The sequence below is a fragment of the Mytilus californianus genome, unplaced genomic scaffold (genome assembly GCF_021869535.1).
Source record: "Mytilus californianus isolate M0D057914Y unplaced genomic scaffold, xbMytCali1.0.p SCAF_1, whole genome shotgun sequence".
Taxonomy (NCBI): Eukaryota; Metazoa; Mollusca; class Bivalvia; order Mytilida; family Mytilidae; genus Mytilus; species Mytilus californianus.
In genome coordinates this window covers 113092072-113117593 of record NW_026262581.1, presented here as the reverse complement: position 1 = coordinate 113117593, position 25522 = coordinate 113092072, and the positions used below count along the sequence as shown (strand labels likewise).

Genomic DNA, 25522 nt, shown 5'->3' with positions numbered 1-25522 from the left:
ACTCACTAAAAAGGTTCATTGCGGGCCTTCTCACTGGCTAACATTTTACGATATTCATGACTCGTGTAGAAAAGCCGATAATCTATACATGTGTGTGAGGAGTAGTTATCAAGCTTGCTTTCATCTGTAAAAACTGTCTTAGGCCAAGTTAGGGAGGTGAAAAAGCCAGTAATAGAACGATAAACAGTTGATCAGGTTTTCTTCATATAGATCCCTTAAAATATCCCCCACTGAGGACACAATTTGATTTATTTTAGCTGCGCTCACTCGCCATAATAGTTTCATTGCGGCTTACTGGCTAATATGTGTAGAAAAGCTGATAGCCTATACATACATGTACATGTATATGGTCAGATCATATGTTTTCGTACGTCATATGAATTTGTACTATGCATGCCTTTTCAATGGAAATTGTGACGACAGTATGCATTCTTAATGGCACGAAAAACGATGAGAAGAGGATACATATGTCAACCAAAATTTTTCAGCAACGTCAAAATATGTGAGGACACCCTATCAAGATCTATTAAGCTTGCGTTCATGTTGCGTTAAAACTGTTTTAGGAAGGTGAAAAATACAAACAATATAACAATAAATAGATAATCGATATTGTAAAATATCAATGTGTTGAAAAGCCAATGATCTACATATATACTTAAATATGTCAACCATAAAATAAAACTGATTTAATTTACACCACAACTGTTGAAAAAACCTTTATGTTTATATAACTTATCTCATTCTAGTCCATTCAACTGACAGAATCGGTGTAAATTTCATGAACTCTTTAATAACAATAATCATCATGGACTATTCTTTATAGCAATATCTGTTAGCCATTTAGGGGTCTTTTGCATTCAAATGTTAGTTTTAGTGGGTTTATTTTGCGAAAAAGAACTCAATTTCCAAATCAAAGTTAACATTTTCTATATATTTTGCTGTGTCAAAATGACCTAATGAATATAAAGGGCAGTACCCATATAGACCCAAATATGGTATATCACATTCTACACATGACATTTTAGCAGGAAAGACTGCCATTGGAGTATATAACTTTTAACCTGTGTATATATAATTAAAATATGATAATAAAATTCATGTCTTTTTCAGGACTTCTGATCGAACCATGTAGTATGGCATGTTTGTGAGATATGGTTTTCCCAAATTGGTGGATAGGATGTTCATGAAGGACCTGTAGTACAAAGTATATCACTGGATTGAGCTCTTTGTCTAAGTGTATTATTAAAGTGCTTTGCTTTGAGCTCAGTTCATTGTTATGCAATTCATTCTTTGTGAAATAAAGATTTGATAGACTCTCATGTACAAGGATTTGTCAGGGTAGTATCCATTCTATGTGCAATGTAAGTAATAAGGAGATAAAAGCATTTTATTATGATTTGAACCAAACATTTTTTGTCCATTAACCAAATTTAAAAAAAAGAACAAATTTACTGCCTACTGATGACTCGGTCTTGAGTGTAAATGGTCATTCAGTATGTTAAAAAAAGAAAAAAAATTTATAAGGCCTATCTGGCCTAATTGATTTCGAAAACTATATTTCATTGTACATGTTCAACATTTTTCATTCATTTGTTTATTTCTTAATTTGTGTGAATTAACATTGTTACAGTAAATGTTAATTACTACACTTTCATACCACAACAAATACTGTATTGGTATCACTTATATTTGTATCCATGCATATAACAAAAAAAATTGAAAAGAGAATAATTTTGCAATACCTTTTTCATATTGAATACTATAGCTTTTTTGATATTTAGACATAGTAAGTAGATTTTCATAATACCCACTTGACATGCTTGAAATTCTATCAGATTACTTTTGGAGCAGTTATGAGTCTTTGAAGCATGCTCACAAAGGTTTTTTTGTTGATATCGTTTTCATATTGGTCAAAACTTTTTTTTGCTTCGGCCAGCTTTGGAGGAGATGTTATCAAAGAATTGATAAAAAAACAACACAGAAGTTTACTTTCTAGCTCATCTAGCCTCAAGCATCATGTCAGGCATCTTCATTACTAAAAACCAATAAATGTCTTCTAATCTGAGAAACAATTTCGACATTTTAACAAAATATTTTACTAACGATGCTGACAATCCACCACAAAGTAATATAAATAGAACCATACAAATAGTGAGCAAATACATATAAAAAATATGTGGTATGATTGCCAATGAGACAATTCTCCACAACAGACCAAAATGACACAGAAATTAACAACTACGGGTCACCGTACAGCCTTCAACAATGAGCAAAGCCCATAACGCATAGTCATTTATGTTATTTATGTACACAAAATAAACAAAAAACAAATATTATGTAACACATAGACAAATGACAACCACTGAATTACAGCCTCCTGATATCATGTTCTCAGATATCATCTCCCATTTAAAAAAAAAATCACATGAAAAAATGAACCTATTATGTGTTGCTCTCCTAGCTACAAAATGTATCCAAAATCAAAGATGTGGAAAATATTCTATCATAATCATTTGGTCATTAATGCAATTAGTGTCTCTTCCATGCCCTCTTGAACATAAAATCTAAATATTAAATAAACAACACTCCTCATGCTCAGGTTGGTTGTCATTGTGCAACACAGTTAATAATACCATATAGGAAAAACATAGAACTCCTTTTGTCATATAAAACACTGTCAAACATCCAAACATACTATCCACATTCATCTGTGTCCACACTTGTTTTATATAAAAAAATCTATTTTTTGATATAAAAAAATCGAGTTTCTGATATCAAGAAATATAGATGATTTTCTGATATCAAGAAATATAGATGATTTTCTGATATCAAGAAATCGAATTCTTGATATCAAAAAAGGGAATTTTTGATATCAAATAATCGAATTCCTGATATCAAGAAATATTTTTTGATATCTGAAAATATTTTCTTATATCAAAAAATCATTTTTTTATATCAGGAATTCAATTTTTTTTATATCAAGAAATATTTTTTGATGTAAAAAAATAAGGAATAATTAGTAAAACGGCGACTAATAGATTAGAAGGTCACAGCAGAGACATGATAATACAAATTAAATGATCACAGCGAACTTCTCATTTCAGTTAATTGTCTGTACGTTGCAATCGTTTCCTGTTACATAACAAATATAGGGAGAGAGTAAAGCGATCACATATTTTTACGTGCCAGTGCCTGCTCTAATGAAGGATCCTGTTGTTCAATGGGCATGTGTACTCATTTTGATTTTCAATATGAAACATTGGATGAGGTTTGTTAGAGGTCTTTTATCTCCTTACTCTTTAAGGTTTTCCTCATTGTTGGATCACATATAGTGACGAGTTCATGTATACACTGTCTAGTCTGGTCTATGGTGGATAATTGTCTAATAGGTTTTATTCCTGACCTCTTGCTTGGATGGACACTATGAATATATCAAAGTAGACCCTTCTCATAAACGGTAATTGTAAGTATGCGATGCTTGACTATATATAATATTTTAATAATAAATCGACTTACCTTAGTGACCGTGAATCTTTTTTCTTGTTCACGATATGATTGCAAACTTCTGGTCTTTGTTCACAAACACTGGCTACCAGTATATTCTTTTGGGTAGATAAAGTATATACATTTTGGACTCATTCTTACTTTTTTAATGTTAAAATTTGCAGAAAATGCTGCAACTGGTGTAAGTAAGGACTATCTTATATTCTATAAAAATCACTTTGAAATGTCAGGCAACAAAATACAAATCGTGTTTATTTTTTTTAGCAGTGTCGAGTTTCTGTTTCATTAATGTAAACTCCATATCTCATTGTATTTATAAAATTAACTTTGGGGTTGTAATTAACTGTAGTTCAATTATATCATCAATAATTCAATAAGATATTAAATCTCAGCCGTCAGCGGAAATAGTGTGAAGACAAAATATTAAAAACCAAGAAAAAAATCAAACAATAACAAAAGACAAACTTTTTAAAAAAATCTTTTGATTATTGTTAACAATTAATTTTTAATATTTCAAAGTTAATCGGTTAAAAGTCCTCTACAAAAGTCAACATAAATATGTTCAATAAATATAAAAGACTTCCGTTTAAGTAGGAACGAGATTTTGTAGCCAAACATCAGCTCTTTAGCTTGTAGCAAGTTTTTAGCTCCTTAGCTGATCTTTGTCTTTTATCAGGGTTTCAGCTCTTTAGCTGATCGTTGAAGATATTTGTTGTAATAAAATAACTGCTGCTTTTATATATTCATATTTATATGTTAATATTTTAGGACGTATAACAGATTTTCTTATCGTTTCCATATGATGATGAGAATAATTAAATTGCAATCGATTTGTATTGAACGCTGGCAGCATCTAAGTCATTGCATTGAATATATTTATACTGTATAAAGACAGACAATCTCAAGAAAAAAATCTTAAAATTAGTTAAGTGATTTTATCTATGAATTTATCTTAGTTGCAGTAGGATTTTGTATTTTGATGTACTATCTCTACATTAGCCGATAAGGAAACTATACTTACAGCGTACTCATCGGTAGGCCATTGTCTGGCAGTTATAACCCGCGAATATTTCGTTTCTCTGAAACGATTTCATTTTATATTAACAATGATTAATGTATCGTCTTTAACTGCTAAAAAATGAAAAGGATGTACCCTTTTTATTATTTATTTCTGTCTATGTTTCAAGAAGTCTGAGAATACGATTTTAAATTATGTGTAAAAGAAAGATTTGATGAAACTTGCCAAAACAGTATAATGGAAATTTGTTATGCATTTATATAAATCTAGTATATTTCTATGTTAAAATCATTCAAATTCGACACATCCTTTAATATGTTAATTTTTATTCCAACAGCAAGTTGGGAGAGTGCATCGTTAATAAAAGAAACGTTGCAACAATTCTTCGCGGTGTCTGTTTGGTTGTTGCAACAATTCTTCGCGGTGTCTGTTTGATTGTTGCAACAATTCTTCGCGGTGTCTGTTTGATTGTTGCAACAATTTTTCGCGGTGTCTGTTTGGTTGTTGCAACAATTCTTTGAGGTGCCTGTATGGTTGTTGCAACAATTCTTTAAAGTGTCTGTATGATTGTTGCAAGGCAAAATGTATATCCTTTTCCAGTGGCAGTCTTTTAAAATACACCGTCTTCCATCCTAATCGACCCTTTTAAATATAGGCAACAGTAGTTCATCGACTTCCAAATATCGTAAATAGATTAAGAAGCGACAAAACGAGGTAACAAACACAAAACAAAAAGGAATCGCTTGAACTCCAAACAAAGCTAGATCTTGTGCGTCAAAATAACCTTTTGGGATATTTTGTTAACCTGGGCTGAGATATCCAATCGTAGAACTAATTTATCTGGGGACATGTAGAAAAATCCGTCTGTTCGGAACAAATCTTAACTTAAGTAGCTTTATGCATATCAGTCCTGTTCTCGTTAAGGATAACGATAATGGCTCGGTGTGAGCCAAGACTCCGTGTTGAAGGCCGTACTTTGACCTATAATGGTTTACTTTTACAAATTGGGACTTGGATGGAGAGTTGTCTCATTGGCACACATACCACATCTTCTTATATCTATGAATAGACAATGGATGTGAAGAAAACTACAAAAGACGTGCCTGCGTATTTATACATCCCTATAACAGTTTTCTAACAAATTCTTACCAACACCAATTTATTTTAGATTATTATGCTACAATAACACGCCAATATCCCGTATATTTATAAAGCTAGACAGGTAACCAGCGGAATCGAATGATATGCCTCAAAGATTAACGCTTTTTTAAAATTTCATAGGGACGTTGTTTTGACATCCTTTAAAAGTATACGTAATTTGGTGATATTTCGGATCTGGTAAAATTTTGTATGCACTCAGAACTCGTTGAACTGCATCTGCATCTGAAGTACAGTCAATTACAAATTTGTGAAATAGGTTTATAAAAAGTATAGAACATATGTAAAAAGCGGCAAATATCATGACATTACAGGAATAAAATTACCGGTTTTACGTACATGTTGAATAATGCATACGAAACAAAGACTGTTCCTAGGGCAGGCATTTCATGTGTGGTCCGCGGAAATGGAATGTAATTTTAACACAGCTGCGATGTTCAGCCTCATTTCTAAATAACGACCTATTTGAATCAAGTATGAGTCCTGTGGTGCTCCACGTGAGGATGCGTTTCATTTTTTTCTTTGATTGCAATAAATACACCGATATAAGGTACGATCTATAAACTAACATTCATCGTTTTCAAATGACAACAAATCTAGAGCTGCTCACCGAGGATAGCCAAAATTTATATAGCATGCTCTGTATAATCGTAATTGTTATAGTATGTAAAGGAGAAGACTTCGTATGTTGGTTAAACTTGTGACCTATCTTATTTGTCTATTTGAGCAAATAAAATCGTTATAAACCAAAAACGTACATTCTCTACTTTTATAAATCATTTTTTACCACTGTTTTTCATATGCAGCAAATATTTTCAGTGCATTAAGCTTTTTATATGATTTTTCTCGCTAAATAGTGACAATCTATATTGATGGTATTGTTAGCGCCGTTTTAGTAAATTTGAAATAAGTGGTAATTGAAATTTATGACGTAAAACCAAAAGTAAAAAAAAAGATTCTTATTACTTATAATGGACAACAGTAATTTTTACCAAGCTAACATAGAAACAGGATGTGTATTTTGGGTACACATTGCATTTAGAGATTCTATATTCTAGTGATGAATTCAGAATTAGAAGTGGTCGTGTTTTCTCTTTTTTTTTCCTTTTTGCACATGATCGCTTTGTACATTTTCGTGTTCTGACTTAACTATCTCTCATACTTACTTGCATGGATTTGTGCATCGACATGGTACAAGTCTACGTCTTTGTTCTAGTTTAACCAGTGCTTCACATTCACGGTCTAAATGAATAACGTATTCGTCGTTTACTATAAATGATTTAACAAGATCAAATAATTGTATTTCTTAAATGAAATAAAAATAAAAAAGAATTGGATTACAAAAACCCTGCGTGTGACAATTGATCATTAGTTTTTTAAATGCATATAATTGTCTGTTTTTGGATTTTTGATGGTTGTACAAATTCATATAATTCTTTTAAGAAATAATTAATGCAAGCCATACTGTTGATTTGTTGGAAATTTTCACATGGCCTGGGTCGTTATATTCAGTCGAATTTTATCTCGAGCGTTATCGAGGGATGAAATTAACGAATGTAACGGCCCACACCATGTGAAAATGATAACAAATCTTTGGCTTGCATGAATTATTTCGATTCTAATAGAACAAATACGGTAATTTGAAAAACTGATGCGAAGGTAAGAGTGCCGTGTGTATGGCTGTTCTATTTTACCCCTGTAAGATAAAAGCTACAAATTTAAAATAAATCTAAGGCTTGCATGAATTATTTCTTAAATAACCACTAGAAAAAATGTGTTCAATCCTTATAATTCTTAACGCAAACATTGTTTTCGTTGGCTACTATTTACTGTCAAATCCACAGTTGACACGTCGTAACTTGACTAAGGACTGGAGTGAGCCATGTTGACTTGCTGAAATCCATGAATAGGCGAATGATGCAATAGATGATAGAAAATGAAACAACACCTACCTCAAAATTCCATGTTAATGTGATATTATCCGAATTAAGAGCGTACACGTAACGGAATAATCTTCAGCTTGAGAGTTTTCATTCGTATGACGTCATATTTTGACACCGTGACGTTAATGCGCCAAGATCATTCATGAAATTTCGCGAAATTTTGTTTTTATTTTTATTTTATACATTTTTTAAGATCGTATGCATAATAACTTTTTTTTTATGCATTAGAATAGGAATAATGGTTCTGTAGTTTCTTTTTCAATTTCAATTTGAACACAACGAAATCCACATAGGATTTACGTGGGAGGTAAATAGTAACAGCCATTGATATGTACATCTCTGAGTCTGCACTAAGTAAAGATATATCGACAATTTCATCACGCTGTTGTTTACAAAGCGAAAGAAGCACGTCATATTAGAATCGACAATTCAAAATTATTGATGCAATGTACCTATTAACCGTATTTATGACAAAAAGATTTTTATCTATTTACACAAGTCTGTTTATTGATGTAGATTCTAAGATATCACCAAATAATTTCCTCTTGCATCAATGTTAATTGTCTTACTTAGTTTTCATTAAGGAATTACTGTAATATTTTTTCTGTCTATAAAAAAAATAACATCAAAAATGTGGTGCACACTGAATAACCCGCGTAGCGGGTTATTTTAAAGTGTGCACCACATTTTTTATGTTATTTCGAATAGACAGAAAAAATATTACAGTCATTTCTTATAATTTAATTCTAAATTCCATTTTAAACCGGAGTAAACCATGAAAAAACGTTGATGACGTCACGGTCACATGACAAAATTATGTCTATGAGCTGATAAACAAAACAACGTCAGCCAATCAGAAGACGCGTTACATCCAAAATTAAATTATTATCAGATATCCAGTCTTTTGTTAATCGTTGCAGGACTTTTACTAACTGTCAAGATGGAGAACAACAATAAAGCATCGTTCATTTGTTGAAGGGTTATTTCAAAGTATTCGTTAATGACTTTTTGGTGTTTCAATGTATGATTCTTACTATAAAAGATTGTTTTGTATGCATGATGCTATAACGCATTTAGTTTGTAATAAACTTTTCTTGTTAAAATGGGTATTCCAAAGCAGCATTTACAAGTACCAACAGATTCAAACTGGGTAGTGTTTTGTAGACTGTTGTTTGTCTTTTAATCATTTTTCTTTTTTTACCATGGTTTTTCATGTATGGACCATGTGAGTTATAGAAATCACATCCGTCGTTAAACAATTCAAAACTTGACAAAATAATATATGGTACTACTAGTCTCTTTATAAAAAATCCTCATTTCGTTCCGATCGTGTCTGTACTTCACAAAAGTCATTGTCATATTTGATATCGATCTGTGAAGTATTTAAACTCATTTCCGAAAGAGTGAGACAAGGAAATCTCCGACCAAAAAATATTCCTGCTGTATTTGGTATCGTCTTGTTAGGTATGTATACTAGTATAACACTCATTCATTTATGCAAAAGGGGATTCTTTTCATATACGTTTTTATTGGTTTAGAGCTTTTAGAATAGATGATTTTTTTAGTTTAAACCAATCTGATACAAACTAGAACGATTCGGCTGCAAAGTATCAATACTTGATCAGGATCATCTTAGGGCAAATGCAAGTTCAATTATTTATTTGTTGACAAGCATATCAAAATATAGTCTCAAAATTTACCTACCAGGTTTGGACCTGCACATGCGTGTATGATTTTTGTGTAATTGGACTCTGTACTCTTCTGAAGTACTAGAATGACATCCACATCTTTCCAGCATCTCATCTTGTAAGCATAATGCTAAGCATAACTTAGAAAACAAAACAAAAATAATATCATACTGTTGATTGTCCGTCATTTTTTACTTCTGAAACGTAATTCCCCAACGTCAAATGTATCTTTCTTTTTTTAAAAAAAATGATAAAATGGAGCAGACACTGCTTACTTTTCAAGAGTTCTTTAGTTCACACACTTTGGTTTAAGGATGTACACCTCTGAGGAGCCAAACATTTCTAGAATTAAACTTTTTTTCTTAACCTGATTTTTGGGTTTATAAGACTGTAAGAAAGTAATTGCTAAAAAAATAATATGGTGATGCACTTCTTTTTTTGCTACGGCCATTTGAAAGTACCCCATTTTTAATGATTTTCACATTTTTCATCAATTTTTATTCATTTTAGCGCTTTTATCGTGAAAAAAATCAGTTTCACAACTAAACTTTTTTTCATACTTTCAAAAAATATGGAGTGGACCAATCTGAATAAATTTAACATAAAAAAAAAAACTATAGGTTGGTGTTAATATTAGAAAGTTTTATAAAATTTTGTTGCTTTTTCGTGTCAAATTGACCATGCTTTCAATTTGTAAATTTGGGATTTTTCTCTTTTTTCTTTCAGAAAAAAAGCATATTTTTCATTTTTTTTGTTATAAATGATTGAAAAAATACATATCTAAGAATTTTGAAAAGAAAAAAATGATATGGGATGTACATATTTTTGGTAAAAACATTTCTTTGTACCCCTCATCCATTATCTCAACATCTTTGCTGATGACACTGACCGGATTGGTTATACAATTTGTTTACTCAAAAACTTCTTATTGTAATTACACAATTTATTTACAGAGTTTAGTTTGATTATAATATTTTTTAAATTCATTGATATTTTCCACTTGTATCACATGTTTTGGAAATAATTCCCGAACGAGTTTTCAACGAGACTGAAACATCAGAAGAATACATCCTTAATAAGTTCCACAAGTTAAATCTAAACTTTTCTTTGAAATGTTCTGTTGTCTTTATCGGTTTTTTCTTCTTCTATTATTCATGATTTTCTTATAATGCAGGTCCTTCGACTAAAGTTTGTATTTCCTTACCAGGTTCATGATATACATATATTTTGGGGTCTTTTGTAATATAAAATGCATTTAGTAATATAAACCTGGTCTTGGGTAAGCCATTTTTTTATCATCATTTCAAGAGGAATCCGGTAAAATGTTCAAAGAGGCACGCTCATCAAAAACAAAAACGCATTTTGATAACTAAATATATTGTCAGCACAAGTAAAAGTCTTTCTGCTCTTTCTTACAACAATAGTTAATTTTATGTTCATGCATATCTAATAGACAATTTAATGTTATAAAGAATTATGAAGATCTCTTCACCATTTCCAGTACACTCTATAAAAAACCCCAATATATTCATGATCCTCGTACAATGTAATGGACATTATACCTCGAAACGAACAAAAAATCTTCTCCATTGACATATATCAATATTGCGTTCAGAAAATGGAGACCATAAAATCTACTAATGTTTGTGTATGAACTGTGAAGCGATTTATTACTTGAATGGTACGCTTCAGATTATTGTGTTCCTACCTGTCTAGTGAACTTATAACCATATTCAGCTTCAAAATCAGCATAAGAGTTACAGTCTCCATGATTTCCATCACTTCGTAATATATCTATCTAAAATTAGTATAATTATTCGTTGTCAATGTAGTTTCACAAATGAATTGTTTTGTCAAAGATAATACATACTATTGAAGATTTTTTCTTCGCTTTATCTTTTAGAGCTATAGGACTATAAATCTTTAGAAATACTCACACACACTTGCGTACATACACAAACAAACCAAAGAGAACACATACAATCCCGTCCCCTTTTTTCCGAATGTGACCTACCGAATTAGACTTGGCACCAGGTGTGTACTAACATGAGAAACACGACGGGTGCCACATGTGGAGCCGGATTGGCTTACCCTTCCGGAGCACCTAAGATTACCCCAAGTTTTTGGTGGGACTCGTGTTGCTCAGTCTTTGGTTTTCTATGTTGTGTTTTGTGTACTGTTGTTTGTCTTTTTTCTTTTTTAGCCATGGCGTTGTCATTTTATTTTCAACTTATGAGTTTGAATGTCACTTTGATATCATTCGACTCTCTCTTATACAAAAGATAACATAATCTAAATGAATAATTGTATACATGTATATCTTTAGCGAGATAAAAGTCAATGTCTCCTTTTATGTATTTTTCTGTAAAAAAACTGTTAAATTTCTATGCAAATAAGTTAGTCCCTAGATTCTTACCACTATTGATTCGCCAACGCTGAGAGGCCACTGTTTAATCATAACGAACTGAACGCCTAAATATTGAACCATAAAACAGCCTTTTTTCAGAGTGTTTTGTATTCCAAATTTCTAGCTACCAACCAGACATAATTTAATGAAGAGTCACATGCTACACATTTTCCCATTCGAAACATAGGGATGCCTATTAGATGATGTTAACTATTCGTATAAGATTTTATATCTTTAAATGTTTAAACGTATTCTGTATAAAGATCTATTATACGCTGTAAAGATGTAGTCTAGTCTCACTTTCATGATTCACTAATTGCATAGAAAATTGTATAGGTTTTAGATTCTGTTTTCAACAGTAACAGCAAATATGTATACGGCATATTCTATATTCTCTGTAAACAATTCGGATTTTTCTAAAGATGCAAATGAAATTTATACACCGCAAAACATTCTTACTTTTTCAAAATTTTATAGTGAACGTTGGCTCTTTTAAGACTTTGATATTTGATTTTTTTTTCAGATCAAAATGTATTAGAAACTCAACATCTTTTCTTTTCCTATTGTTTATTTTCCTTTCCCTGGTTGTGATGGTGCGTTGGTTCCTTCTTACGGACTGTATATTTTATAGTCGATTTGAAATGCGCATATTTTCAGTGATTTCTCAAATTTCAATTGGCGTAATATTTACATTGCATACAAATTTACAGCAGGGATATAGGTATCATAAATTCGTCAAAGCATTTACTAAACGGTTTCACAAATATCGAGATTTACTGTATGAAAGTACGGTTACATATATGCAAGAAGGTACTCAAAAGGAAAATTTGAAACCCAGATTTTATTATTATATCATTAATAGAATTAAAAAGTTTGAAATTGTCTTTTTAATCTTTCTTTTTGCCTAATAGACCATTTTATATTATGGCTATATTGCTATTGTTCAAACATTGCGTCTGGTAAATTCTGGAATAAGCGTCAATTTGTTTTTTTACAAAAGTTTGAATCAAGACTAAATTTTTTTTCGGCTGATTAAAAATCTGTAAAAAATTTATTCTGGGCATTGTTCAAGATTGTGTCTTTCTGACCTCTTTATGATGTTGTAGTATGAAATCTACTCTGAAGTATAACAATCACTATTAGAGTATAGAACTTCATATCAGAAGCTTATGTATTTTGAAATTGATTTCAGTGTATATATATGATATTATTGTTCTGTTTGTACATGTGACTATGTGATCAATTACTTAGTATATATACCGGTACAACAGATTTTGTTGCTTTTTTCTGTGTTAATACTTATTGTACGTTCGTTTATGTACATTCTGTTATTCTTCAAGATTAACAGAGGTGAGATAAAAACACAAAACAAAAACAAAAAACAATGGATGTTCATGTGACTGTCACAAGTGAAGAACCTAGTCATTTGTTGTCTTTTGTTTTATCTTGATGTATTTTAGGTAAATTTAACTGATGATCATGTTAGATATATTCACCTCTCGTCTAGACTCGGGACGATTTAGAGCTTGCCATATTGTTTCGACACTTGCCATATTGTTTCGAAACTTGTCTACTGTTGAAGACAAACTTACTTTCTTTAATGCAATATGGGTTTCAAAAGCTGTCGATACTAGGAATCCCTCCTCAGTTGGAAATGGTAAGGTATTTTGTTCGTGAATGTTTACTCTGATCCCATAACCACTGCTTATTCCAGCTAGTGCCTCGTTATTCTCCATGAACAAAACTATGTCAAGACCTATGTCATAAAAAAAACCAAGTACTATCTTTAAAAAAGATACCTGACGCATTCAGATGCGAGCATATAGTTTAAAACAAACCACGAATCTTAATCAGGTTTTTTTTTATGTCCGTAATGTTTTCCTTTTATTGTAGCATATATCTTTTTTTGTTGGTTTTTGTACAATTCCGTAATTTCGTCCAATCAGAGTAAAGACTGGTGACATCATGCAAGATGTTACCATAGTTAAGCGTCTTTAGGTCACAAATCAAAATTGTAACTGACTGCGTCAGTCAAAAAAAAAACCCAAACAAATCACCCGTTTGGAATTAAAGACAGCAATTCTTAAAAGTATTTATTCTATTGTTTTCTTTCAAACTTCCCAAATGAAAAACACAATAAATTCTTTCGAGTCAAATTTTAAGAGCATTTGAAATTTTATACTGTAATATAGTAATGTCCGGACAAAGTTTTCTGCCCCTGCTTTTATGAGCTAAATTAAACCAGAGTATATGAAAAAGAAGTGTTCATGCCTTTCGTTTGTCTTATACCCAATGCTCTTCACTATTTGATTTATTTTCGATAATGACTTGGTTTTCCTGTGGCCAATTGGATGTTAATGTCTCCATTCGATTTGTTTCTGATGTACTGTACTGTGCTTTGCTTTCTCTCTTTACCGGCAAATATAAACTTAAATCTTTAGAAACTATTTTTTATCATGTTTTTGTTCTATATAACTTTGATCTAACATTAAATATTTACCCGGTTAGTTTACCTTCTTGATATCCCGATGTAAATATTCAGCAGGGGCGGATCTAGCCAACCCAGGATAAAGTGGGGGGGAAGAGGTCCAACCATATGTCCCCATTCAAAAACATTGATCGTCAAAAAAGGGGGGTTCCAACCCCGGGGACCCCCTCCCCCCTGATCCGCCAATGTTCAGTCAGTATACATTCTGGATATCCCGATTTTTATATTCAAAAAGTACAACTTCTTAATATCCCAATGTAAATATTGAGAAGGCAAACCTTCTTGATATCCCGATTAAGATATTGAGTAAGTGTATACCGGTGTAAATATTGAGTATGTGTACCTTCTTGATATATTGATGTAAATATTGAGTAAGTATACCTTCTTGATATCCCGGTGCAGTTTCAATAAACTGGTCGGATTCCAATTTCCAACAGTTTCCATAGTTTTCAGTTTGAAACAATGTGAAATTGCTAAAAGTTAACAAAAAAAATTGGGTTAGCTATAATTAATTCCATATAAAAATAAGGAGATGTGGTTTGATTGCCAATGAGACGAATATCATCAAAGTTCAAATGAAGTGAAAGTTAGGAATTATAGGCACCGTACGACCCTCAAAAAAGAAAAAAAACATAACGTACAGTCGGCTATAAAAGGCCCCGTCATTAAAAATTTGAAATAATGCAATTGAGAAAACCAACAGCCTAATTTATAACAAAACAATTTACGAAAAACATATATGACAGACATGAACCAATGACAATCACTGAACTACAAGTTCCTGACTTGGGACAGACACATAGTTTACTTGATCGATATCTTGTACACAAAAGCCTATTCTATGACTCCTTTTCAAACTTAAAACCGCATGAATAAAAATAGATGTTAATTAATAAAGCTTCCAGCGTCATACTTCATCTAAAACAATGCTCACCTTGCGTAACATTTTTGTCCAGCAAATGAACATGAAACCAACATATCATCAATATGATGTCCAATTCGGATTCTTTCTTTTCTAAAATAAAACGATATGCCTGCAATAAATGTGCATTTAAAACAAAAATCTGGGACCGGTTTTAAGCCTTCAATAATGTGCATTTAAAACAAAAATCTGGGACCGGTTTCACGAAGCTATCCTAAGACCTGTCATAAGATAGATCCTCTTATGACTATCTTAGGACATATCTCAGACCTCGCCTCGAAGCTGTCTTAGGATGATCTTAGCAATGATATCCTAAACCTGTCGCAAGTTCTTTAAATTTTTAAATATTAACATGGTTTTATGGAATATGTGCTTCCCATAAATTACTAAACGTATTGACTAATACTCCATAATTAGATAACTTGCAAAATTAATATAAAAATAAGTATAAATTATATAAATAATCTATTAATAATACACCACTAAACATAATTAAATACAAAATGGCAAAAACAATAAAGAATAAACTGATATCAATTTATGTACAAGTGGTTTGAATTCAATTTGTCACTGTATAGGTTATTATCAGGTTAAAGGATATTATTAAAATCGTGTTATAAATACATCGAATGTTAATTGTTGATATATCATTTTGATAATCCGTCAACCAATAAAGTTTTGGTTATGAAAACGAGTCCCAATTTCACAGAATCAGAGCTTCAAACTCATTTGGATTGTCAGGGTCTCAGAATATTCTATTTCTGCGTATATTTAAATTTGTGTTGTCGTCGTCTGAGGTGCATTAAAACTACAATAGCCATATTTGTTTATAACTCATGTTAGCTTAACTTATGACTATCCTAAGACCATTAAATGACACCTCTCGTGTAGTCCTTACTTTATGACCAACTTTAAGAGATGTCCTAAGTTAGGACCACTTTGTGCAACCCACTTTTATTATAGCAATTTTTGGAGCTTCTTATACAGATAATCTTTTCCATATTATAGCAATTTTTGGAGCTTCTTATTCAGATAATCTTTTCCAAATAATAGCAATTTTTGGAGCTTAATATACAGATAATCGTTTCCATATTATAGCAATTTTTGGAGCTTCATATACAGATAATCGTTTCCATATTATAGCAATTTTTAGAGCTTCTTATACAGATAATCTTTTCTATTTTATAGCAATTTTTGAATTTTAACTCTCACCTCGAATGTTCCATGTAAAGACTAGTAAATAGTTGGTTAACCATTGCTGTTTCATCCATCGGCGTTCCAAGTTTTCCCGGCTGGGGAGGACCAATAACATTTTCCTCATAATCAGTAAAATTGATTTTTTCAAATTCTTTTACGAATCTTTTTCGTCTTCCCTAAATAGAAAATAACATTTTCACAATTTTGACTTGTGTGAAATTGAGTGTTTAATTAAATCTTCTTATTAACATTAACATATAATGTAAAATTCTGAAATCAGATATCGCACAATGTTAATGGTAAAAAAAAAAATTCTGGATAGGTGACCAATTGTACATACAAAACACCAATAGAAACGAAAACATAAATAGTTTTTTTTTATTTGATATATGTCCTAAGCTGTATATTTAATGGCAATATGGTGCATAAAATGTGCCGGAGGCGAGCAGATGTACGACATTTGAATTGTTTTAATATTTTTCCCGCCTTGGAAAATAAGAATAAAAAAGACGTCATATATTATAAATTACTGTTAGTAAATTACTGGAAGTGGAATTTTCTGATCTTGAGAACTTTTCTTATCAAAATACAAGTCCAGGTTCTTGATCTTTATAGGAAATAATAACCGATTTTTTCAATCTGACAAGTATGTAATAATAAATAATATATGTTAACCTTTTGATTATTCTGTAAGATTCTTCGAGGTTCAACAAATGCAACCAATTCTTGGAATGCTTTGGAGGTCAAGGGAAGGCTATTTTTGCGAACAACATTCATGTTGCATATTGTCACAGCAGGCACTTGTAAGTTACTGAAGCCAAGTTTAATTTTTGTTTGTACTGGGTATTTTAAGAACTGATCTATTAAATAAAACAGATGAAGTCCCATAGCACATACAGAGAGGATGAGTAAAATTGTCCATAAAATCTTGGCATATACTAGTTTTGAGTTATACACATTTGGCACTCCCTGCATCGACGTTTTTTCTGCAAAGCGCGTAAAAACTGAAAGACATGACGAATTTACTCCATTTGAGGCCACATCCTGCAAAAGATATAAGAAGTGCAAAGTTTACATGTGTATTGGGTTATAATACATATTGCAACAAGAGGGAAGATAATTAAAAAAAAAATGAATGCTAGAGCTATTACTTAATTTCATGTCGACCAAACATTTTGTTGCTTGTCAACTTTGTTAGAATGTTTGCTGAAGTATTGCAGTTAAAATTGACATCTGAATGCAATGAACAGACTGAGTTTTAGTCTGCACACTATATTTAACGATTTGATTGGGGGTATGCATATCATCATATTGTGTCCAGTAAGCACCTAGACATTAAGAAAAACCACAAGACATCATTGTCAGCTGTTTCATTACTGTAGATAATTGAATAAAGGAAAAGAAGCAAATGTCAAAGTGAAATTCTACATGGGACAGAAATTAGTTTTTAAAGTCTTTGTTAAATTCTAAACCCAACTTATTATTTATAAAGTGATGTTTCTGCAGTTCGAAAATGCTCACCCTACCAGTTGAAATAAATGTATTTTAGTTGGTGTTTTCCGTCAACTTTAGTGTAAACTTCTTAGTCTTTTTAAATCCTTTTCAAATCCTTTTCTTCTTTGCTGATTGGAACTAATAAAAAACGACCTTTGGTAGGTCATAAACTAGATATATCAATACAAGATAGCCCAATAACATCTCTTGAAACACAAAAGCTTCTAGGTGTATATATATTGACAAAAATTTAATAGAAAATTTCAAATTGACCATGTTTGTAAAAGTATATATTCTCGTATTGCACTGTTATCCAAAATTAAGAAATCTATAGATAATAGTAGTATACATTTATTTTAAAATGCTATTTCTGCCCATGTTTGATTTGTTTTGCTCGATACTGGAAAATTGTGAAGAATGTGGACTTACAGAATAGTAAAAATGCAGAACAGAGCTACCAGGATTATACTGAACCAATACTAACACCTACTGTAAATTTATTTGAAGAGCTTAAATGGTTAAATTTTAAATATAGGATTTCTTATCATACGTTAATTCTTGTTTATAAAATTCTCAATAATAAAGCACCTAATTACCGTAATGAACTATGTTGTCCAATTATAAACCTACACAGCAGAAATTTAAGATCTTCTGCAAACAATAATCTTGCTGTAGTAAGGCCTAATACAAATTCGACGACAAAATCATTCACGTATAGCTCCTCAATACTTTGGAATAGACGGATCAAATAGGGTATATGGTAAAACAGTACCTGATCATTTAATCGGTTCTGATTCGGCTTTGCTAGTATGCACTATATATGATATGTGAAAATCTTGGTACTTTTAAAAGAAAATGAGTAGATTTTTTTTAACTGTAAATGATATGTTACAACTCGCTCATGTCGTTTTAATGTTTGCGTATTATGTATAACTATGTTTTTCTTGTTCTACAGACAATCATTTAGCGTGAAAGTAGAATTATGTGTACAAAAAATTGTAAAAAATGAAAACAACACTTTATAAATTTCATACGTCCGAAATGCTATTCTGGATTTACCTTCATCAGGAACGCCCAAAGCCAAACATTTGAAAGTCAAGGATGTATAAGACGAAAGAAGAAAGTGAAGATGAAAATTGACCAGAATCAATAATGAATTTTTGTGAAGAAAACTTGAAAATTGAGCATGTTGCATCCGAAATCTAAGTTACTGACTCATACAGAATAGAAAAAAAAGTAATAAAACAAGACCGATTGTTGTTAAATTTGATTCATTCGAAAACCGCGATTTGTTAAAAAAATGCAAAAGAGTTAAAAGGTTCATCATACGGAATCTCAGACAGTCTATCGAGATACTAAAGAGAAACTGCCAATCTTGAAGGATTTGCGCGAAAGAAATCTAAAAGCCTATTTCGTCAAAGACAAGATTTATGTAAACGGCATTTCAGTGTTATTGTTAGATGTTTTTCTACTTTGTATAGATCTGATGAGTTAAGCCAATTTCAACTGATTTTTAAAGTTTGTTCCTATGTTGTGCTGTAACACCACTGTCCCAGGTTATGGGAGGGTTGAGCGCTACAAACATGTTTAACTCAGCCACATTCTTTATGTGCCTGTCCCAAATCAGGAGCCCGTAGTTCAGTTGTTGCCTTTGGTTCATGTCTGTCATATTTGTTTTTCGTAAATTGTTTTGTTATAAATTAGGCCGTTAGTTTTCTCAATTGAATTGATTCATATTTTTCATGTCGTGGCCTTTTATAGCCGATTATACGGTATGGGTTTTCTGATTGTTAAAAGGCGTACTGTTGCCTACAATTGCTTACATCCATTTTATTCGAACTTTAGTGGATATTTGTCTGATTGGCAATCATACCACATCTCCTTATTTTTGTAAAGAATACGTTCCATAGGGTTTACCCAGAGAACAACTTGAATGTATAAAATGCTTATGTTGGAACATTCATGACGTCAGTCTATATAATGACAATGATTTTTTTTAATCTGATCGATGAATATGACATTTTATTTCTAAGTGAAACTTGGTTAAATTATAGTATCTTGATAGATATATTTCTTTTTATATGATGATGATTTGGATAATTATGTTAATAGTGTAGAACACGTTAAAAGCCCAAGACAGTTAACGAATTTGGCCGTAAACTTTTTCAATTGTGTTACGATACAGGTTTAATTGTAGCAAACGGTAGACTAGGAAGTGATCAGAATGCATGGAAACTTTACGTTCTGTACTAAAAAGGGAAACAGTGCAACTGAATATTTATTACTTTCATCGCCAAATTATAATCAAATTAGTGGTTTCAAGGTACTACAGTTTAATGAATTTTCAGACTATGCGCCCATATTTTTTTTAATTGGACTTTTCTAATAATTGTCCACCGTTCAAGCCCCCTCCCCCCCCCCATAGTACATACTTTAATAAAGTGGAATAGTGACCGAAGCAGTGAGTATACACATATATACAATCGTTACGTTCACACCAGGACAGTCTTTTCTCATTAGTAAACTATATTTCATCTGGTGTCGATATGAACTCCGCAGTTCGAAAGTTCACAGACATATCATATAATTGTGCATTTGGAATTTTTGGTCGTACTGTTTTAATCAGAGACAACAACAATTCAGAAAGGCCGAATAATAAATTGGTTTAAGGATGTTTGCTACTCTTGTTTCTGACTTTTTGTCAGATATTCGGAATCCTCTAGTTTTATCCATGTTAGTGCCAATAAAAAATTTGCCTGCTAACCCCTATTTTTCTTTTTATAATTTTATTACATATGGTTTAAATAGCCATATTTGAAAATGCTGTAAAATCCTTGTTATTTTTTCATATCTTTTTAAAGAAAAAGGGTGCCAATGTTAAATGTATGAAAAGTCTAGAGAGAATTATTTCCCGCCAAATCTTCAGTGGCTTATATCTCGTTAAACAAGCACATGGACCCTTCATTTTTTTCTGCTCTTTTAGTTCCTTTATTTATATACTATCAATTTATAACAGTATTTTAAAAAGCCTGTTATTTTGAAACAGAGTAGCGAACATCCTTAATGAAAAATGTGCTAACGCTCGCCAAAATTTTAATAAAGCTAGAAACTTTTTTTTCAATGTCATCCTAACGATGTAAACAGACTTTCTTCAAAAGTGATGATTTTCTAAAAAATGTTTGACATTTCACAGTGATATCATACTTTAACTTTGTTTAAACCTGTTTATTTACTTTTGACTTTAATTATTTATCCCTTGTAATTTTTTTATTAACTGTGTATTTGCATTCAGGTGTCACAGGTCAAATTTATTCGTTCATTGTGTGTTAATTTTTAATACGTTTTTTGATTGAGTTAAGCCTTCCAATTGATATTTTATAGTGTGTTTTTCTATGTTGTGATGTTATACTATTGTTTCAGAAAAGGGAGAAGGTTTGGTACCATTAAAACGTTTAATCCCGCTGCAAATGTTTGCACCTGTCCTAAGTCAGGAATCTGATTACAGTAGTTGTCGTCTGTTTATGTAGTTTATACGTGTTTCTCGTTTCTCGTTTTTATATAGATTAGACCGTTGGTTTTTCCGTTTGAATGGTTTTACACTAGTAATTTTTTGGGGCCCTTTATAGCTTGCTGTTAGGTGTGAGCCAATGCTCCGTGTTGAAGGCCGTACCTTGACCTATAATGGTTTACTTTTATAAATTGTAACTTGGACGGAGAGTTGTCTCATTGGCACTCATACCACATCTTCCTATATCTATTTCTTACATAGTCGCGAGATATGATTTCGAAAAAGCATGGAATTGTGTGATATAGCCAAAACGGATCGCAGAAGATTTTGTCAGCTGTTAAGCCTAAAAGTAAGAAGAAATATGTAATTGATAATGAAAAGATGTTAGATATTTTAAAAATGTTCTCGGTGCTGATCCTCCGGAGCTTTGTTAGGAAGTTTTGATTCTATTGAACAATGAAATGTTTGATAATTCAGACATAAATGTTTTAGATTCTGAATTCACAGAAGATGATATAGTAAAAGAGATTACGAAACTAAAATCGGGGAAAAGTGTAGGAAATGATAACATTGTTGGTGAAATGTTTAGTGCTAGTCCGTTACTTTTTGCACCGATTTAAAAAACATTATTTAATCATATATCCTGATTTCGGACTGAGTGTATCGTCATTCCCGTACAGAAAAGCGGTGATTTATCGGATCTCAACAATTATAGACCTATCGTACTAGTCTTGTGAGAGTCATATCAAAACTTTTTACAAACATACTTACTGACCGTTTATATTGGTGTGAAGAAGAGGACAAATTAATAGACAACCAGTTTGGGTTTAGGCCAGGCAAATCTACTATAGATGCCATATGTGTTCTCCATGGTATCATATCGCATGTTATTCAACAAAAAAACTGAAATTATACTGCTTATTTGTGGACTTTGATAAGGCGTTTGATAAACTCAGTAGAAGAAGCCTCATATACAAATTAGTACGAAATGGAGTAAGCACTACATTTGCAGCTTTGGTGAAACCTATATAATCGTCAGTGCAACTGCGTGTTAAATCTGGAGGTTTACTGTCCAATTTCTTTTGAAAATCTGCTAGGTGTGAAACAAGGAGAACCGTTATCTCCTCTGTTATTGTTATTTTTCATAAACGATATAGTCAAAGATTTATCTGTTGATACAACCAACTGATGATGTCATAGCTGTAAACAAATATTTGATATACCTCGTTTAATTTGCAGACGATACCGTTTTGTTTGGTAAATCACCTGTTTTTACAGCAGCTACTTAATAAATTGTCAACACATTGTATAAAATTGAATATTAAAGTAAACACTGACAAAACCAGAGTGATTGTATTTAAAAACGGCTGGCATCGGGTTGAGAATGATTTATTCTATGTCAACAATGAACTTCAAATAGTTGATTCGTACGTTTACCTCGGACTATTAATATTGCATTCTAATGGCAAACTTGTATAAACAGAGAAACCTCTGGCCCAGCAAGGATCCAAGGCCTTATCATTACTAATGCATACTTTTAAAAATGTTAACATATCAACTGATCAATGTTGTATTTTATTTGATAGTATTGTTGTTCCGGTCTTAGTTATGCGCCAGAAATATGGGGCTTTCATCGTGCTCGTGATATTGAATTTATCTATAACCTTTTTTGTAGATTCTTGTAAAGGTCGGTAAAAATGTACCTACTAGTATTACTTTTCTATATGGTGAACTTGGGCGTTTGCCTATGTTAATTTCAAGGCGTATTCGAATTATAAAAAAAAATGGTTTCATATTATACTGAAAAAAAACCAAGTGTTGTTTTCGATGTTTACATGATTCTGTATAAAGATGTTAATAATGGAAAAACAAATTTGGTTTCTTGTGTACGGAATTTGTTATCTAATCTTGCCCTAATCTTTGTTTGGATTTCACAGGATGTACAACATAGTTTTTGATATTGTTAAAAAACGAATTACTGATCAATTTTTACAAGAGTGATCAGCATCGTTATATGAATGTGAAAAAAAAAACTTTGTATGTATAGAAGAGTCCAGACAGATTTTTGTCGTGAAAATTATTTTTATTTCTTTTTGTGATGTTCGATTACTTACAAAACTACTACGTAGTGGGATACTTCAATTAAATATCAAAGTTGGTAGATATACAAGTACTCCAAGAGAATTGCGATTATGTCTTTGCTGTAGTATGAACGTTTGAATTTCATTTCGTTTTAGTTTGTCCTGTATACAGACCTGTAAGGTCACATTATTTACCAATATACTACTGTTCTTAGCCAAAAATCTAGATCAAGTGTTAAAAGCTGCCAATACAACTCTGACAATAAAACTATGTAATTATCTAAAGGCAGCATGGAAAATGAGATGTCATATTATAACTTAACATTGTATCATGTGTGTTGTTTTCTGCTGTTTATCATTGTGTCAAATATATGTTTTGATTGCTGTAGCATGTATATGCTTTTTGAAAATAAACTCATTCATTTATTTCATTTATTATTTCAAGAACTCTATGAATACTTGTTCTGTATGTTTTTGTGAGAGTCTCAAGGTAGATTGATGAATACTAATGAGGCACCCGCCTTGAATAAAGTCATTATTATCATTATTTTTTTTTTTGTTATCTTTTTTTTATTTTTTGGAAATTGCACATTTTGATTATTTCAAAGAGCTTATTGATAATAAAAAGAAGTTGAAATTGTTTCACATTTTCATGTTGGGGCCTTTTATAGACAATTATACGGTATGGTGTTTTCTTATTGTTGAAGGCCGTACAGTGACCTATGATTGCTCATAAAATTGAGAATGGAAACGTGGAATGTGTCAAAGAGACAATAACCCGACCAAAGAACAGAAAACAACACAAGGCCACCAATGGGTCTTCAACACAGCGAGAAAATCCTGCACCCGAAGGCGGGCTTCAGCTGGCCCCTAAACACTAATGTATACTAGTTCAGCGATAATGGACGCCACTCTAAACTTCGAAACATAAAAATGAACAAAAATTAAAAAACATACAAGACTAACAAAGGCCAGAGGTTCCTTGCTTGGGACAGGCGCCAAGATGTCCACTTCATTCGAACTCTGGTGGATAGTTGTCTCATTGTGGGTAGGGGCAATTTTAATGAGTAGAAAATTACGGTTCGTGACTAAAAATCATTGAACTATAATATGATGCATTTTTAAGTGTAACTCTTCATGATACATGCATATGTAAAATGTAGAGTGACAGTTGAGTTAGTAAAACGAAAGGTTGGAAAATTTAAGTTTGACAATGGACGAACAAATGCACGGATGGAGTACGTGAACATATTTTTCCGGATAAAACAATAATGGATTTGACGACAGGAGAAATACAAGAAACATTTCTATTTTAAATTATTTTGTTAAATTGTTTATTATCTTTAAAGCTATTTGTTATAATCCATTTACATCAATTATTTCCGGAGTCTTTTCTTACTCTCTTTTATGGCTTTTAAATAAACACAATGATCCAGTAGTTGTTACTGTTTCCCTTACGTCTATTTTTGTTATGTGGAAATATGTTGATTGTCAATACCCTTGAGCGTTTCCTTTGTATTGTTCCACTCTTAAGACTTGTTGTTGTTGGGTCTTATACGGTTTGTACGTACATTATTTCTTTGTGGCCGCCGTAGAGATACTTTGTACGTGATACATCTTTTGTACTTTGAAGTCTATAGTTTCCCATTTTGATCAGTTCACAGTAGGTATAGTGTCCGGCTGGGATCGTGTTTTTTTCGAGTAATTTGAACGGATTTTTTTCGAGTTTGGCCATGTTTTTTCGAGTGAATATGATAAAAAATGTCAACAAACAGACATCAATTTTGGTTAGACGTAAAAAAGTTGCTAGAACCTAATATACAGGATCATACAAGGTTAATAAGTACTTGTGATAAAAAAGTTAGTATCAATCCTATATTATTTTGTTTTAAAAACGTTTAATTTAGCCTTACAATAGAACTTATCGCTATTTGGACATCTGCGCCGCTTGACCTGAGAATCTGCGCCGGTTGAACTATTGACGTCATACAACAATCACTTTTCCATTGTTGCGTCAGTTATTTTCTACTGTGACGTCAACATTTTACGGGAACCTTTGTTATGTCCAGTAATGGCGGACAAATAGCGATAAGGTGTATGGTTTATCCCAAAAT

At 31.8% G+C, this 25522-nt stretch overlaps 1 protein-coding gene across 1 annotated transcript in view; it reads right to left on the bottom strand.

Annotated features, from left to right (window-relative positions):
• The window catches only part of LOC127738738 (FMRFamide-activated amiloride-sensitive sodium channel-like), a 46957-nt gene that overhangs the window by 7672 nt on the left and 13763 nt on the right, over positions 1-25522 (bottom strand). The window contains exons 2-9 of the mRNA XM_052250079.1: positions 15141-15221; positions 14588-14679; positions 13311-13474; positions 11020-11109; positions 9328-9451; positions 6847-6922; positions 4526-4583; positions 3517-3602 (exon numbers count right to left, since the gene is read on the bottom strand). Of these exons, the coding sequence (XP_052106039.1) occupies positions 3517-3602; positions 4526-4583; positions 6847-6922; positions 9328-9451; positions 11020-11109; positions 13311-13474; positions 14588-14679; positions 15141-15221 (771 nt within the window). The remainder of the gene's footprint in view (positions 1-3516; positions 3603-4525; positions 4584-6846; positions 6923-9327; positions 9452-11019; positions 11110-13310; positions 13475-14587; positions 14680-15140; positions 15222-25522) is intronic.